Source organism: Perognathus longimembris, chromosome 10 (genome assembly GCF_023159225.1).
Source record: "Perognathus longimembris pacificus isolate PPM17 chromosome 10, ASM2315922v1, whole genome shotgun sequence".
NCBI lineage: Eukaryota > Metazoa > Chordata > Mammalia > Rodentia > Heteromyidae > Perognathus > Perognathus longimembris.
In genome coordinates, this window is record NC_063170.1 from 38,011,757 (window position 1) to 38,029,061 (window position 17,305).

The 17,305-nt window shown below is 43.4% G+C and overlaps 1 protein-coding gene across 3 annotated transcripts in view; it reads right to left on the reverse strand.

Annotated features, from left to right (window-relative positions):
* Colq (collagen like tail subunit of asymmetric acetylcholinesterase) overlaps nucleotides 1-13,248 on the reverse strand; it is a 62,920-nt gene extending 49,672 nt beyond the window's left edge. For 2 of the 3 annotated variants that reach the window (XM_048355900.1, XM_048355902.1), the window contains exon 1: nucleotides 13,062-13,237. In XM_048355900.1, the coding sequence (XP_048211857.1) occupies nucleotides 13,062-13,167 (106 nt within the window). In that variant the 5' untranslated portion in view covers nucleotides 13,168-13,237. Of the gene's footprint in view, nucleotides 1-13,061 lie in introns of all 3 variants that reach the window. The other variant, XM_048355899.1, reaches the window with a different exon arrangement.
* Nucleotides 13,249-17,305: the final 4,057 nt, after the last annotated feature.

The following is a 17,305-nucleotide window of genomic DNA, read 5'->3' on the forward strand; positions in this document are numbered from 1 at the left end:
TGTAATCCTAGCTGCTCAGGAGGCTGAGATCTGAGAATCACAGTTCAAAGCCAACCTGGGCAGAAAAGTCCATGAGACTCTTATCTGCAATAAACTACCCCAAAAAAGTCAGAAGTAGAGCTGTGGCTCAAGTAATAGAATGCTAGCCTTGAGCAAAAGAAGCTCAGAGACAATGCCCAGGCCCTAAGTTTAAGACCAAGGACCTAGGTGTGTAAATACACACACACACACACACACACACACACACACACACACACAGTGTCTTGACTTGCCAGCTACTCTGCTTAGGCTTGCAGTTTACACAGAGCAGACAGGCGAAGCTCTGTGAATGAACCTGTCCATCAGCAGGTGTTCTGAGTCCTCAGTATGGCTGAGTGTTGTCCTCAGGTGTGAGTTGTGCAGCCTGTCTGCAGAGAGCCATGTTGCCTTTGAAGTACCACGGTGCCTGACTATGCCCTCTATACTGTTCAAGTTCTCTACTTCATCTGTACAACATTATGAGCTATACTTTTTTTATATCCTTTTTCCACAAGAGGGAAAGCAAAGCTTTCTCATCCAAGGCCGTGCAGAACTGGGCTTCTGCACATGGTCCTGAAGTCCCAGAGCCTATGTCATGTGAAGTCCTCAAATCAGACTTGGCCTCTGTACAGAAAAAGCTGGAATTTTCAGCACTGGAGAAGAACAGGTGGGATCACAGTGGAAATGAAGCATTCCAAGATGTGGCCTGCATTCTAGTTCCATTTAAAATAATTTAAAATATTGCAGTTCCATTTAAAATAATGGTCACAACCAGAACTATCTACATGGAAGGAGCAATGCAAAGCTTCACATGTATTATTTCATTTTATCCTCATCACCATCTCAAATAGGGACTCTTATCCCATTTTACAAATGTGGAAATTAAAGATGGACTGGATATGGTGGTGCATACCTGTAAGCCCAACTACTTGGAAGACAAAGACAAGAGGATCTTAGTTTGAGGATAGTCCAGACAAAGTTAGCATGATACCCCATCTGAAAAAAAAAGGCTTAAAAAGAGAAAAAGATATGTGGCAGGGCTCAAGTGGTAGTATACTTACCTAGCAATCACAAGGCCCCGAGTTCAATCTCAGTACCACAGGAATAAAATCAAAGACTATCTGATCAAGAATGCTTACATTGCTCATCATAGAGCTATCACTCAAGTCCAGAACTCGGCGTCTGAATCAGAACCTAGTGACTTTCTCACACAACAGAGTTTCTCAGTCAATACTCAGAAGAGAAACAGACACAAAGACCCTTTTTCTTTATGTAGATTCTAAGCCTATAAATTAGCAAACAGCTTGTCAATCACAAAGTTGAATAAAGTACAAGTCTAAAAGGGCTGGGTATCGGTGCCTCATGCCTGTAATCCTAGCTACTCAGGAGGCTGAGATCTGAGGATAGTAGCTCAAAGCCAGCCCAGGCAATAAAGTCTCCATTTAACCACTCATAAACCAGAAATGGTGCTGTGGCTCAAAGTGTTAGAGCACTAGTCTTGAGCAAAAGAGCTCCGGGACAGTGGGCAGGCCCTGAGTTCAAGCCTCATGACTGATGATAAAAAGACTAAAAGGATGTGTATGCGTGTGTGCGCGTGCACACATGCACATACACACACAGTACTAGGGTTTGAACTCAGGGCCTGGGTGCTGTCACTGTGCTTTCTTGCTCAAGGCTAGTACTCTACTCCTTGAGCTCCACTTCCCTAAAAACATCTTTGAAATCTAGCCCACCCTTTCATTTTACAGGTGAGGAAACTGAATCCCACAAGGAAGCAAATAATTGGTGAACTGCTATGTATACCCGAGTCTCAATTTTACCTCTGTGCCTAACAGGCAATTTCCCCAACCCAGGCAGAAGCTTTTGCTTCTGGTCTTTTTGATCCTGGCCATGGCCAGAGGCAGCTCTGCAGCCTGCCTGGCAGGGTTGTTTGTGGAGGGGAGTGAGGGGCTAACGCAGTTGATTCAGATATCAAGGGGTTGGAGGAGAAATTATTAGTCTGAGATACTGAGGAAAACATTTACAGGGCCCCAAGTACCCCCTCTTGCCTTCCTGGGGACAGACCTGGCTGGTAAGGGAGCATGCCACCTTAACCAGTGCTGCTCCCATTGGACCCTGTTGCTCTACAGACTCAGAGGACCTAAGTCTCTTCTGCTGCTCCATAGTTGTATGCATGAAGAGAGTGAAAGGAAGGAGGGTCATTTTCTCCACCAGGGTCTTCTTAAATCTGAACCCAGACTGGTTTCTGTCAGGCCCTGGAGAGGCAGGGTTACAGTCATGAAAATAAAGCCCCATTTGGGCAGGTAGGTCTCTATACACAGGATGGCTATTGTCATTTGCCCCACCTCCCTTCTTCTATGTGTTCCCAGAAGGTCCCCAAAGCAGGAAAGCTCCTGAGGCATTCCCCAAACTTTACAGAAAGATGCCAAGAAGATGAGGCTAGTGGCGCAGAATGACAGAGGGTGGAGGGAGGCTGGGCCAGGAGGCTCCTGCTCAAGTAGCACTAATGCTTCATTCTTCCCTCTTTTCTATTATCAGCCCCAGTTGGTCAACTGCATGAAACTCCAGCAACCACAGAACTCACCTTCAGCTGTCACCAGCTCCCAGACTCATGCCTCTGTCATGTTTCTGTTGGTTGTCATGGAGAGGCAACTGGACTTGAATGGAGCAGGATGCTCCTGGGTTGGGATATGGCATTGGGCCAGGTATATTTTTAAAGCCACTGGGGAAAGCCCATCACACCTCCTTCCCCAGTCAATTCTTTCTTTAAAGAGTAGCTTACATATGCAAAGTCAAGAAAATGGGCTCTTCCTTTATGTTTTAATTTCATGGGCATTTTAAGGAAAAGATTGTTTGGGTTGTATTTGGGATATTTGGCCTTGGACCAATGAAGCATAGGGGAATAATGACCTTTTGGCATGGATAAGAGGCTCATGGAAGTCATGTCAGAACATGTATATATGTGTCACAGGCTTTACGCCAGGCACTCCTGAAAGTCCCTCATGTTCATAATTAGCCTGCTTAGTTCTCACGACTTGTCTGTGATTTAGATCCCATTTTAGCCCCACTTTGAAGTTACAGGGTGGGAAATTATCCTAAAGTCTCAAGGCTGAGGGAAATACAAGATTTGATCTCAGGTAGTATTGGTGCCAAAGGTCCTATACCTAACTACTACTCAAGTTTACCTGATTTGGAATTTTAGCCCTGGCACTGTGTGACTCTAGACAAATGACTGTACCTCTCTGTTGGTTTCCTCTTTGGTAAATGGAGACTACTGGATGTTAAGATGAGATGTAATATGTATAACGATGGAAGGAAATAGAACATGGTTAGTGAAATACAATTCTGTCATGGTGAAGGGACATGTGGCAACTGGACCCCAGCTTCTGCCTCACAGCAGACAAGGGATGCTGAGCTGTAGCTGTTGCTGCCCGAGGAGAAAGTGAGACAGGAAACTGTGGACCACTAGGACTACAGCAGGTCTCTCGTATTTATGCCTGACACTTGTCACTTCCCAGCCTGAGTCCCTCAGCATTCATCAACCCCATCCATACTTCTGGCTTCCTGCCACAGGCACCTGTGAGTAGAGCTTCTTCAGCCATGGCCTGTTGTCTGGGGCAAGCAAGAAGAATACAATAATTCACATGCCAGGTCTTGGGGGACAACTATTCTGGCTCCCTATTTTCCCAAGTCCCCAGTAGAATTGAACCCACAGAAGTAAACTGCTTGAAAATACAGCTTGCACGGACTGCCTTCCCTTGTCTGTTTTCACTTCTACTGAGACCACATCCCAATTAAATCATTACACCCAATTCTCACCTCAGGGTCCGCTTCTGGGAAGGAACCGAAAGGAACCCAGTGTATATGCCTGCCTGAGCCTTTGATCCTGGTGCTACTGAAACAAAGCACAAGCAGGTGGGTTTATGGTAAAAAAGAAAAAAGAAAAGAAAAAGAAAGAAAGACAGAAAGACAGACAGAAAGAAAGAAAGAAAGAAAGAAGAGAGAGAGAGAAAGAAAGAAAGAAAGAAAGAAAGAAAGAAAGAAAGAAAGGAAGGAAGGAAGGAAGGAAGGAAGGAAGGAAGGAAGGAAGGAAGGAAGGAAGGAAGGAAGGAAAGAAGGAAGGAAAGAAAGAAGGAAAAAGTAACTATAGTAATGGACCGATGGCCTCCGAGATACCCAGATCCTATCCCTGGTCCAGGAAATGTTACTTTACATGGAAACATGCAGGTATGGTTAAATTAAGACATATGCAATGAGGAGTTTATCCTTTAGTATTTGGAGGAAGTGGGGGCTCTGTAACTCCAGACTCTTTATACAGGAGAAGCACAGGAGATTCTGCAAAGAAAGCCATGGAACCCGAAGCAAGATGCTTTGCTATGGGTCTAAACAGCAAGAACAGGACCAGGAACCAAAGAACGTGAGTAACTCAGCTTTTCTAGAAAAGACATCCTTCTCTTAGGCCTTGGGAGACAGTAGCTACAACTTACTTCAGATGTCTGGCCTCCAGAACTGTAAGACGATAGAGGTGAATTCTTTTTTGTTTGTTTGTTCCTGTTTTTGTTTTCCCATCCTGGGGGTTGAACTCAAGGCCTCACTCTAGGCAAACACTCTGCCACCAGAGCCACATCTCAAGCCCTTCTTGCTATAGTGTTTGGTTTGGTTTGATTTTGATTATTTTCAAATAGAGGCCCAGGCTTCCTTCCTTCACTTCCCAGGTGGCTGAGGTTGCAGTTTGTGCCACCACATCCAGCTGTTGGAGGTAATGTTAACAGCAGCCACAGGAGAGCAATGGTTCTCAAAGAGGGTTCTGCTGACTAACAGCAGCAGCAGCAGCATCTGTAACAACAAAAATCTAAGTCCTGCGCCCCCCCACCTGCCAACCCTGCCTCCTAGCATGGGCCCCAGCTTTGTATTTTAACAAGTCCTCAGACTCGGATGCTGACCATAGTTCAGTGACTAATCCTGGCTAGACCTTTGAACTATGTTTGTACTCTAATGTGCCACACCCCCAGAGATTTGGATCCCTTTGGTCCATTCAGCTTGGACACTGGGCCTTTGTGAAACATTCCAAGTGATTCTAACCAGGCCTGAGAACTTGTGCTAGAGTTTGGGAGCCCAGTCACTAGCAGCTCCATTCTAAACAGTGTCACCTTGTCACTACACAAGAAAGAGGGAGGGAAGGCTCAGCTTTTCAAGAGACTGGGGTTTTGTTTGCTTTTAAGAGATACTAGAAATGCATTAAAATGTTATGTTGTTCAATTTTTAAGTGCTAGTAGTTAATGCAATTGTAAACTCTCTCTCTCCCTGTCTCTCGCTCTCTGTCCAGCACCAGCCGGCCGAACTGACAAATCCCTTCTCACAGTGATACAGAAGCTTCCTATAGGTGAGATATTTTTATTTGTTTGCTACAACCCACTCCTAGGTACATAATCATCACTCCTTAAATGTTAAGTTGAATGAGTGAATGAATGAATAAATACAACAATCCTGTGATAGAGGATGCTGTACCCATTTTATAGTTATGGAATTTGAAGACCATCACAATGAAGTAACCTTCCTACTATCACAAATTTCCTTTTTTAAAAAAGTATGGGCCTCAAACTTACTAGGCAAGCCCTCTACCACTTGAGCCACACTCCCAGCCCTTTTCATTTTTTGGGGGGGAGTATGGGGGGATAGGGTACTTTTGTCTAGGCCATTCTGGACAGTAATCCTCCTTGGCTGGCTCTCATCATCATGCCTAGCTATTGGTAAAAACAAGGTTTTGCTAAATCTTTGCCCAGGCTGGCTACAATATTTGATCATCTACCTCCTGAGTAGCTGAGATTACAGACATGAGCCACTAAGCTCATCTCATCACACAGTTCTTAGCCAAGATACTTAGAATTTAAACTCAGGACTCCTGACACTAGGGATACTATGAAGAACAAGTATAATTGTAGCAGGGAACTTTTCATGTTCTGCGTAACATGAAAAGTTTGGGGTATCACTGGTACCAGTCACAGATAGTATTTGTGACTATGAATTGCATTTAAGGAAGACAGGACACCGGTTTATGAAATGTCTCATGGGAGCCAGAGGGGATCTCTCTCCACTATGAAATGCTGTTATCATATGTGGTTGTGAATCTGAAGAAAGTAGGCCTAGGTATAGCAAGGGGTGATATGGGGCTTGTCTAAGATGCTGAAGGGAGCACTTCCCACCCCTCACACTGCCTCTCTGCTCCAGAGCTGGAAAAGAGGCCATGGCTTTATGCAGAAGATTGTGATGAGGTAAGTTGGGATCCTGGGACCCCTAGAGAGTCCTCTAACTTAACAGCCCTCCCTGGTTTTATTATGCAGAGGAAATATGGGGAGCTGATTTGGAGGAGATGGGGCATTAAATAATAGGTGACCAACATTAAACACAGATAATCTCATATCAAGGACACGGATATTTCCCACATGGAGACCTGAACACCTCCAGGCTGGGGAGTGAAGGACTGGATATGGAACCAAACAGGCCACATAATGCCTGCTCTGCAACAGAACATTCTTGCACCCAGATAGAAATCGCATTATACCTTATGATCTTGCTCCAAAGGGCTGGATTTGGGTTTTCTCACAATCTGGCCTCTGAGCCTCCTGAGTAGCTAGGATTTCAGGTGTGATCTATTGGTGCCATGGCTTAGGAATCCTGTATTTTAAGAGGTATCTGTACAAGCATAAGGTACCTTGGCTTACAAAGCTTTTAGAAAGGTTTATGAACTGGGATAGCTCCAGTTCAAGACAGATTCCCATACCCTAGAACACCCTGATTTACACTCAATTCACAACATTATTTTGTAAAAGGAATGATCTAAAAGCTGGTTGCAGCCAGCTTGTGTTGGCAGCCAGATTTTTGTGTCAATTATACAGGGATTCAAACTAGTATCTTTTCCTTTTTCTCTCTCCCTTATGCAAGAAAGCTCAAGATGAACACTCAACCAAACTGGGAAGTCTTCTCCACCTATCTCTCTCCAACCACAGGAAGGAATAAGCTGCTGACAAACAAAACATTCACTCAGGTTCTGTGTAACAGTGGCTCACTCCTGTAATGCTAGTTACTCAAGAGCCTGAGATTTTAGGATCACAGTTTGAAGCCAGACTGTGCTGAAAAGCCTAAGAGACTTCATCTCCAATTAACCAACCAAATGCTGGACTGAAGGCCTAGCTCAAATGGTAGAGTGCCAGGCATGAGGGAAAAAATAATGAAAGCAAGATGCTCTGAATTCAAATTACACACACGTGTGTGTGCATACACATGCACATGTGTGTGCACATACACAAAACTAACAATAAGTCATACATCAGAGATGTAGTATTAGTAATCTGGAGATAAGAAGAACCAAGGCATTCCCTCTGTCAGGGACCCTGGAGCTCATCACCTGTGTATTCCCTTAAAAACTGGACATTTGGGGGCTGGGAATATGGCCTAGTGGTAGAGTGCTTGCCTCATATACATGAAGCCCTGGGTTCGATTCCTCAGTACCACATATACAGAAAAAGCCAGAAGTGGTGCTGTGGCTCAAGTGGTAGAGTGCTAGCCTTGAGCAAAAAGAAGCCAGGGACAGTGCTCAGGCCCTGAGTTCAAGCCCCAGGACTGGCAAAACAAAAACAAAAAAACCCAAAACTGGACATTTTCTCTCAGGAGTAGGATGGCAGACTTTACGACTGGATTTTGTTGTCTCCTTATTTTGACTGATAAAATAATAAAGAGTATTCTTTTCCCCCCAAATTCTGCTCTTGCCATCTGTAAACTGGCATCAGGATTACAGACTAAGCTTTTGGTAATGCTTCAGCTTAGCTCTTTAGCCTGAATTCAAAGTGCCCTAACAAATCATGCACTTTTTAGTATAAAGCAATAGTCAATATTTTGATAGCATTGGGGAAATTGGTATCTGGAGGAGAAGTAGGAAGAAATGAAGAATAAAGAATTCGCAGAAGAGGGTCCACAGTGAAGCATACCCGTTCAGGTACTCAGAAGGAAGAGGGAAGCAGAGGGATGAAGAACAGCCCAGGAAGAAGCACAAGCTTCTACCTGACAAAGTAAAAGACTGGAGTACGGCATAAGTGAAGAGCACTTTTCTAGAGTGTGCAAGGCCCTGAGTTCAAACCCTAGTACCATAGAAAGAAAGAAATCTTACAAGAGAGTTGCTGGAAGGCAGGAGATTAGCCTATAGGACTGTAAAGACCACTATTGCTATTTATCCATATGTGGTGATAAGCAGATGTGGTTTATATTGGTAAGAGTCCTGCAATTACAAGGTCGAGGCATACTCCAGTTTACCCACAAGCCAGCTGTGGGACTGTGGGCGAATTACTTAACCTCTTAGAGTGCTTATTTCCTTCTCTAAAAAGTGGGTATGTAAAAATTATATACAGAAGGTTTGATCCACTATAAATATTACTGCCCTAAGTCTGTGTCTTTCCATTCTGGAAGCTACAACTACAACTATCTGTGAATGGATACTGGAGCTGAGCCAACCCACAAACCCATAAGTGAGCCCAGTAAGGACCAAGAAAACCCAGGATAGATAAGCAAGTAGGCCCACAAACACATGAACTTCAATAACAAATGAAGTTTAAGTTTTAAGCCATGGAATATTAGAATGGTTTATCACCATTCTAATGGTTAAGACATTCTTAATAGTTGTCATGTTCACTAAAAGTCATCCTAAAATATATCTGCCTTCTTAAGCAACATAAATTGAACAGAATTCAATATTCACTGGACCATTCCCAATCAATTTCTATGGTGCAAACAAATGGTGCTCTCAGGGTTACACACAGATCATTCTGGTCTACTGTTCTTTTTGCAATCTCAGAATCATTCCCTATTTCATGGTCATTTTTCATTTCTCTTGTAATCACGTTTTTGTAGGTTCTTGGAACTCTTGCCTCAGACTCTCAGTGCTAGGATTATAGGCATGTACTACCACACCTGGCCTCTCTCTCTCTCTCTCTCTCTCTCTCTCTCTCTCTCTCTCTCTCTCTCTCTCTCTGCCAATCATGGGGTTTAAACTCAGAGCCTGGGCACTGTTCTTGAGCTCTTTTACTCAAGGCTATCATTCTACCACTTTGAGCCACAGCTCCACTTCTGGTTTTTGTTTTGTTTTGTTTTGTGGTGGTTAATTAGAGATAAGAGTCTCTCAGACTTTCCTGCCTGGCCTGGTTATGAAGCCTAATCCTCAGCTCTCTTAGTACCTGTGTTCCAACAGACACAAGGGTTCCCCCAGAATAGACTACATTCTATTGGTCTCTCTGTCCCCTGAACCAGGCACACAGCTGGTGCTCTAAGGTACGGTGAATAGAAGGAAAAAGATTTCCCTGGGCATCTATTTCAGTATGTACACAACTTGTGTTTAGAAGAATGAGAAGCCCCAAGTTTGTTTGTTTGTTTGTTTGTTTGTTTGTTTCTTTCTTTCTTTCTTTCTTTCTTTCCTTTCCTTCCTTCCTTCCTTCCTTCCTTCCTTCCTTCCTTCCCTCTTTCTTTCTTTCTTTCTTTCTTTCCTGTGTGTGTGTGTGTGTGTGTGTGTGTGTGTGTGTGTGTGTGTGTGATTCCTGGAGCTTGAACTCAGGGCCTAAGCACTGTCCTTGAGCTTTTTTGCTCAAGGCTAGCTACTACTTCAGAGCATAGCTCCACTTCTGGCTTTTTGGTGTTTCATTGGAGATAAGTCTCACAGACTTTCCTGCCCAGTCTAGCTCTGAACCACTATTCTCAGATCTCAGCCTCCTGAGGTAGCTAGGATTGCAGGCATGAGCCACCAATGCCCAGCTCCAAGTTTCTAAATAGATATTGTTTCAAATAAAATTGTTGTAAGATATTTTCAAAGGACTAATGCCATTCTGTGTCAAAGAATAGTTCCATTTGAAGGCCTAAGTTAGTTTCTGAATTATGCTCTCATAAAGTTATGTGATTGAGTGAGGGAGACAAAGTCATGTGACTATAGGAGAAAGCAGATATTTTTGCTAGACTGAGTGATAACTTAGTAATTTCTTCAGGTCTACCCCATTGTTTGATCAAATAGCAAAAAACCACATTCCAACCAGAAGAGCCACAATTAAAAGTTCATCAAGAGGGGCCTAGGAATTAGAGGTGTAGGCTTAGTGGTAAAGAGCTGGACTAGCATACTTGAGGTCCCAGGTTCTATCCCCAGTACCCCCCAAAACCAAATCCAAACCGAGCTAAACAGAGCCTGTGGACATTTGGACTGGCTAATCTACATGCTCACTCTTCCCTTGTATTGTGCCCTGTGTTCCTCTGGCCAACTCCATGATATACACCAAGGATCTACCCTGAACTCTGGCTTGGATTGGGTTTGACAAATGAAAAGTATCAACAGTGGGTGGTTGGAATGGAAAGAGAGCTCAGGAACTTTTCCACTTTCTCCCTGCTTTAGAACTACAACCAACATCCTTATTTGTCAGCCCCTCCTGCAAGGCTCCAAATCTCCAGATGATCCATTTCTCTACCTCTTACTTTTTCAAGCACAGGATAGTAAAAGCTTCCTGTGGCTGTTAATCTGTAGGTTACCTAACATTGCTTGTTGGTTAACTCCACTTACATCCCTGAAAATGACCCCTCCATCCACATCTATTCATTTGAACTGCTTGAGTTGCCTCTTGTTACTGTAGTATCCTGACTGTTACAATCTGCAGAAACCTTCCCTAAAGAGATATCTCTGAAAGCCAGGTGCTGGTGGCTTACACCTATAATCCTAGCTACTCAGGAGGCTGAAATCTGAGGACCAGTGGGAAAGTCCGGGAGAGTCTTATCTGCAACTAATTACCAAAAATAGCTGAAAGTGGAGTTGTGGATGCAAGTGGTAGAGTGCTAGCCTTCAGCACAAAAGCTCAGGAACAGCAACTATGCTCTGAGTTCAAGCCCCAAGACTGGCACCAAAAATAAAATAAAAAAAATCCTCGCAGAGCAAGGCTGTTTACCCAGCAAAGAGTCCAAAGAAAACCAGAAGGTGTTCCTTTCCAGCTTTCAGAATCCTTAGGCATTCAAATTCTATGGAAATTCATACAAAATGAGGGCAAACCTCAGTACAGATGAGAAAAGGTTGTGTTTGTTCATTTGTCCAGTATTTATTGTGCACCTGCAAGTCAGGTAGCATTCGTACCTCAAGAAACAGTGCTGAAACAGAAGGTAGACACAATCCTTGTCCACATGGTGCTTACAATCCATACCCTATTGTCCCTCAGAAGCCACAAAGCCCACCAGAGGCAGAGCTGGGACCAGAAGACTGACTTCCTTTTATTCCTGTCTTAAATCCTTAGCAAATTCTCAAAGAAATCTGTGACCCAAAGGAGCTGAAGAACCACTGATGTGGACTAAATTAACTATTAAGTTTCTCCATTCCCTTTTCCGCTTTTTATTTTTCTTCTTTTTGTTTTGTTTTGTGGGTTTTTTTTGCCAGTCCTGGGGCTTGAACTCAGGACCTGAGCACTGTTCCTGGCTTCTTTTTGCTCAAGGCTAGCACTCTACCACTTGAGCCACAGCGCCACTTCTAGCTTTTTCTATGTATGTGGTGCTGAGGAATCAAACCCAGGGCTTCATGTATACGAGGCAAGCACTTTACCACTAGGCCCTATTCCCATCTCCTCTTCTTTTTATTTTTCTAATTTAAAAAATTGTTTTTGAGACAAGTAGCCCCGGCAGGTTTGGAATGCACAGTCATCGTGCCTCTGCCACTTGAGTGCAGAGGTTACAAGTGTGAATCAGCCCTCCTGACTATCAAGCTTCTCTTTGAATAAGAGAATAATGACCCACTCAGGCGCAGCTGATGCATGAGCACCTTGACACAACCATTCGCCTTTCCTGACTATCCCTACCCCCAATATTTTCTATGTCCCCGTCAGTTCACACTTTTATAATTAGTCTCACAACCATTTCCGAGTCACTCTCTTGTCCTGCAGACCTTGGCCACACAACTTGCCCATGAGCTGTTTTTATGAATGGACAGCAGCCGGGGATGCACCCAAAGAAATGCTCTCCCTGAGTGTCTGGCATTTCTGGCTCTCCCTGGGTGTCAAAGATGATGACATGAGGTTTCTGCCTCAGCTGAAGGACTGAGAAGAGTCCATTGGAGGGAATTACTAGAGCTGTCTTGGATGGGGAGGGCCAAGGGAGGCTGAGGTGAATGGAGGGGCTGTGAAGGGGGTAGCCAGGACTGGGACTTGCCTGCCTACTGCAGGGCCTCTGGAGACATTTGAGTTTTCTTAGAAAGGTCTGAAAAGGCCATACTAGAAACCCAATAGTTCCCCTGCTCCAAGACAGACAGGACAGAGTCACAGCTTGTTGTCCTAAGAAATGCTGCCATACTGGCAGAGCAAACCATTTCCCCAAATCTCCAAGGCATGTAGGCAGTATACACAGTGGCTCCAGGCCTGCTGTCCCCCTGGAGCCCCTTCACTTCCCCTAGGACCTCTAGAGGGCTTGGCAAACTTGAGGAAATCTCACCAAGGAAGAAAGCACAATGGGAAGCCAGGCAGGGATGGAGAAACAGAAAACTTAGTCCTGAGGCTGCAGGGGCACGTGGCCTACAGGAGAGTCTGCAGACCCTCTTTCCCTTCAGTGGAATTGTTCTGGTAGTGAGAGAGGCATGTTTGCTCCATGACATCCCAAGGCAAAGCCCTGTTTGGAGGATGTCAGCAATGTATTTATAGAAATATCTGGGGCTTACTTCTCTCTCACTTTTAATCCCTTGTTGATTCTGAGCACCCCACAAATTCCTAAGGCAAAATGAAATCATGCAGCAAATGAGGAAGGAAAAGGAAAGAGACATAGAAACATTGCTTTAAAGAGTCTCTAACATAGAATAGTCAGGTCGGGTCTGTTGGGACAAGGACAGAGGGCTTTCTGAGACAAGCTCATGTGACAAGAAGTGGCCGGGTGGCCGTCTGCCTCCCAGCCTCCCTCCACCAAGAGCAGAATGGCAAAAATATCAAGAGACATTGCAAAATAATCTTGTTTCCTCTCCCTGCCAGATGGAAGAGAGGCAAGTTGTGGTCATTTACCTGCTGAGATGGGGAGGACAGTGTTGATGAAAGTCGGCTGAGACATGATCAAGCGGAAGAAAAGCTGGAGGTAAATTCCCAAAGTCATTGGATTCAGGACAACCATGCTGGCCAGCTCTGGCAAGTGTCAAGTTCTAGAGAGGCAAGGCTGCTGTGGGGCCTTGTGTATCCCTGCTTTGTCTTCACTGCCGTTTGCCTCCCTCCCTCTCTCTCCCTCCTCTCTCTCTCCCTCCCTCCTCTCTTTCCTCTCCCTCCTGTCCCTCCTTCCCCCTCCCTCCTCTCCCTTCTTCCCCCTCCCTCCCCCTCCTTTCTCCAGGCCTTTACCAAGAAAGAATGCCAACCATTTCCCATTAAACCATCTCCATACTACACCGGGCTATATTTATCCCAAGCACTGGATCAAATGCCTACATTAAAATTAAGATGTCAGAATTTTCTTTTTTGGAGACTGAGATAAGTGGCTATTGAAGAGGTGATGAAAGGGCAGCCAAGTCTCAAATGTTCCCTGGAAGATATCCTCAAGGGTAGCTGGTTTCCTAACTGATTATCTACCATTATCTACCTGCATAGAATAAAGGTGCCCTGTGCAGAATCAAATCTCCTGACTCAAACTGAATTCCAGGGGAATAAATTGCTCTACCATCAGCCTAGAACAGCCTTATCCTCTGGTGACAAATGTAAAGTTGGCCTACCTTGCACTTCTTCTGATACTTTTCTTTATCCAATAAGAGGAGGGGAGTTTAAATTTTCAAACAGCTTTCCCTGTGAAAAAGCATTCTCTCTCTTCAGAAGGAGCAAACTTTTTTTTTGGCCAGTCCTGGGGCTTGGACTCAGGGCCTGAGCACTGTCCCTGGCTTCTTTTTTTGCTCAAGGCTAGCACTCTGCCACTTGAGCCACAGCGCCACTTCTGGCCATTTTCTGTATATGTGGTGCTTGGGAATTGAACCCAGGGCCTCATGTATATGAGGCAGGCACTCTTGCCACTAGGCCATATCCCCAGCCCAGAGCAAACTTTTAATTCCATGCAAAACAAAGTAAATGAAAACAGCAGATAGGAACATGAATGGCTATCAGAGAGAAATAGATCATCAGATTGATCTTTGGCTAGGTAAAATTGTTCAGATACAAATTACTACAGCCTTAAATGAATACCTTTTCTAAGTTTATAAAGCCTGTTACAGGGATCTTTAGTAAAACAATGGAAATGTTAATCTACAGAGAATTCATCTTGCTTTAATTTACATAGTATATTCCCAATAAGAGTTCATTGAGGGGGCTGAGAAGGTGGCTTAGAGGTAGTGCTTGCCCAGCATGCATGAAGCCCTGGGTTCAATTCCTCCTCAGTACCACATAAACAGAAAAAGTCAGAAGTGGTGCTGTGGCTCAAGTGGTAGAGTTCTAGCCTTGAGCAAAAGAAGCTCAGGGACAGTGCCCAGACCCTGAGTTCAAGCCCCAGGACTGTCCTCCTCCCCCCAAAAAAGGGTTCATTGAGAACAGTGTGGTGGTTGGGGAATGCTGTGGCGAGGTTGTTGGGAACAGTGACCCTCATTCTGGGGAAGTGAGGTGGGGCATGGCAGAGTATAAGGTCTAGAGCTTAGAATCACACTTGGGCTTGAAGCCAGTTCTGACTGGCAGTAAACAAATTTGACTACTCTCAGCTTTGACTTTCTCATGAAAAAAATAAAGGAGGATTGTTATATCCTCCTGTAGGAGAGACCCCTTTACTAGTATGTAATAACTTTCTTTGTCTCTTCTTATTGATTTTAATTTGAAGTCAATTTTATCTGATACCAGGATTGCAACTACAGCCTGTTTGTGGGGGCCATTTGCTTGATAGATTTTATTCCAGCCTTTCACTTTCAGAATACGTTTGCTTTTGCAGGCAAGATGTGTCTCTTGAAGACGGCAGAAAAATGGATCTTGCTTTTTGACCCAGTTTGTCAGTCTTGGGCTATAGTTAAAATATCCAAGACACTTTAATGGAAGGAGCTGTGATTGCTGCCTACATCCAAGCAAGACATTCTCAGACTTGTTCTTGTTCATTTTTTTTTATCCAACAGTGCCAGCAGTGGGCTTTTGGGGACTTACAGAAGATGAAGTCTCCTTAAAAAGAGACCTTTTTTTTGTTTCTTTAGACAGGTTCAGGCTGGCCTTAAACTCATGATTTTCCTACCTCAGCCTCTCGAGTCCTGGAAGGATAAGCCTGCATCTGACAACATCCAGATCAAAGGTGACTTTTGAGTACTTTGCTATCTGAACACAAGCTCTCTCCATCCAGGATGCTTCCTTCCGTGTCTCAGCATAGTTCACTACTGAAATGCACTTGGCAGAGATTAGTTCACATATTCCACTGGTGGCCCCTGCTGCTGTTGCTTTTGAGTTGTTTCTCACCTACCTTGCATTGCTCTCTTGCCTGTTTGATAACATTTCTGGAGATGGAGGACTGTCTTACACTCTGTGTTTCCTCCAAGCCTCAAGAACAGTCCTTAACACCTAATAGATCCCTAGCAGTGTCTGTAATTTGTTCAAATCACACCATGGAAAAAAATTAAAAAGAAGGTAGAAGTGTATAACTTTGTGCTGCAGCCACACTGTACAACTTGCATTTTTCCCTGTACATGTAGCTGTGAGCCTGAGCTATTATGAAGAAAGGCCATGATGAATACAATGCAACAGCAGCATCTGCATCAGGGAGGCCACTAAGGAAGCATTCCACTGCACATGCCAGGATGCTAGAGGGGGCTTTCCTCTTTTAAGCCTCAGCATAGAGATGTCTACAACCTCCAATACTTAAGCAAATCTTAGTAAATTTCCATTTCCCCATGTATTTTATGAACCTTTTTCATAAGGGGGTTACCCTATCTGACCAGGGCAGAAATTATCATCTTTCTTCAAACCCTCCTGGAAGGGCTTTGACTCTTTCGGAATCTAATAATAAAGGCTATTAGATTTGTCCAGAAGGAAATTATCTGATATTTGAGAAAGGCTCACACCAATAAAGCCAATAAAAGCCAGAGCTTTCTCTCCTCTGCGGGGGGGGGGGGGGGGGGGGAAGTATATACTGAAGAACAATTCCTCATCCCATTAAACTTAAAATGTACACACTATTTGACCTACAAATTCCACAGAAATATCCCTTCAGCTATGCCATGGTATAGATAAAGGGATAAGTATGACTTTTCACACTTGAAATGGCATAACTGTCTATGACATTGGTGGAATAAATCATGGAGAATTCATGCAATGGATTATATAACCATTACCACACTATTGTTTAACAGCTTTCAGTGAGATTTCTTATGCCATATTCATATATAGAAAAATGTATTTTAGTATTATTCACCCCACATCATTCTCTTGCTCTCTCCTTTGTCCCCTCAGTTCTATAGTTATAATCATTGTGTATGTGTGTGTGTGTTTAAAGTCTAAATTCTTCAAATAAGTGAAAACATGCAATATTTGGCTTTGAATTTGGTTATGTTGCTCAATGTAATGATCTCCAGTTCCATCTACTTTTCTGTAAATGATAGTGATTTCATTTTTCTTTATGGCTAAGCAACATTCCATAATGTATTAATTATATTTTTATCTATAAGAGTTGTGCAAAGAGGTTACCATTCAGTGAACCATTTATAAGTGTAATGCATCTTGAGTGATAACACTTCTTTCATTATTCATGTAGTATAGTTTCTTTTTTTCATCTTTAACTTTTTAATACCTTTTAAAATATTTTATCAAAATTTTAGGCACATGAGCATGAATAGATCATAATTTATGCATTCCTACTGTACTGTAGTATAGTTTCTTTATCCACTCATCTGTTGTTGAGCACCTCCGTAGACTGCACAAATGGGCTATTGTGAAAAGTACTATAAACAGGGATACGTATATTGATATACATTCTTTTTTTTATCCAAAATGTGTTTATTGGGATGGTTTTCCACTCATCTTGGTTCTCGGTTCTTAGAGTGCTGCTTCCTTCTGAAGGAACATCCTTCTGTAAGCCTTGCTTTCCCTCCTGTAGGCTGGCAGAGGACAGTGGAGCAACCAACACACAAAACTACTGTCTGTGCATGGCTAAAGACCGTGGTGATTTTTTTTTTCTGATGAAAATATATTTAATAATTTAGAAAATAAAAATATTTGTATTATCTTTCATTAAATGGTTTAGAAACCTTTTCCAGAATACATATATCTTTATATAAGGCATATTATTTTCTAATTGTTATGGTAAAGGTGATATA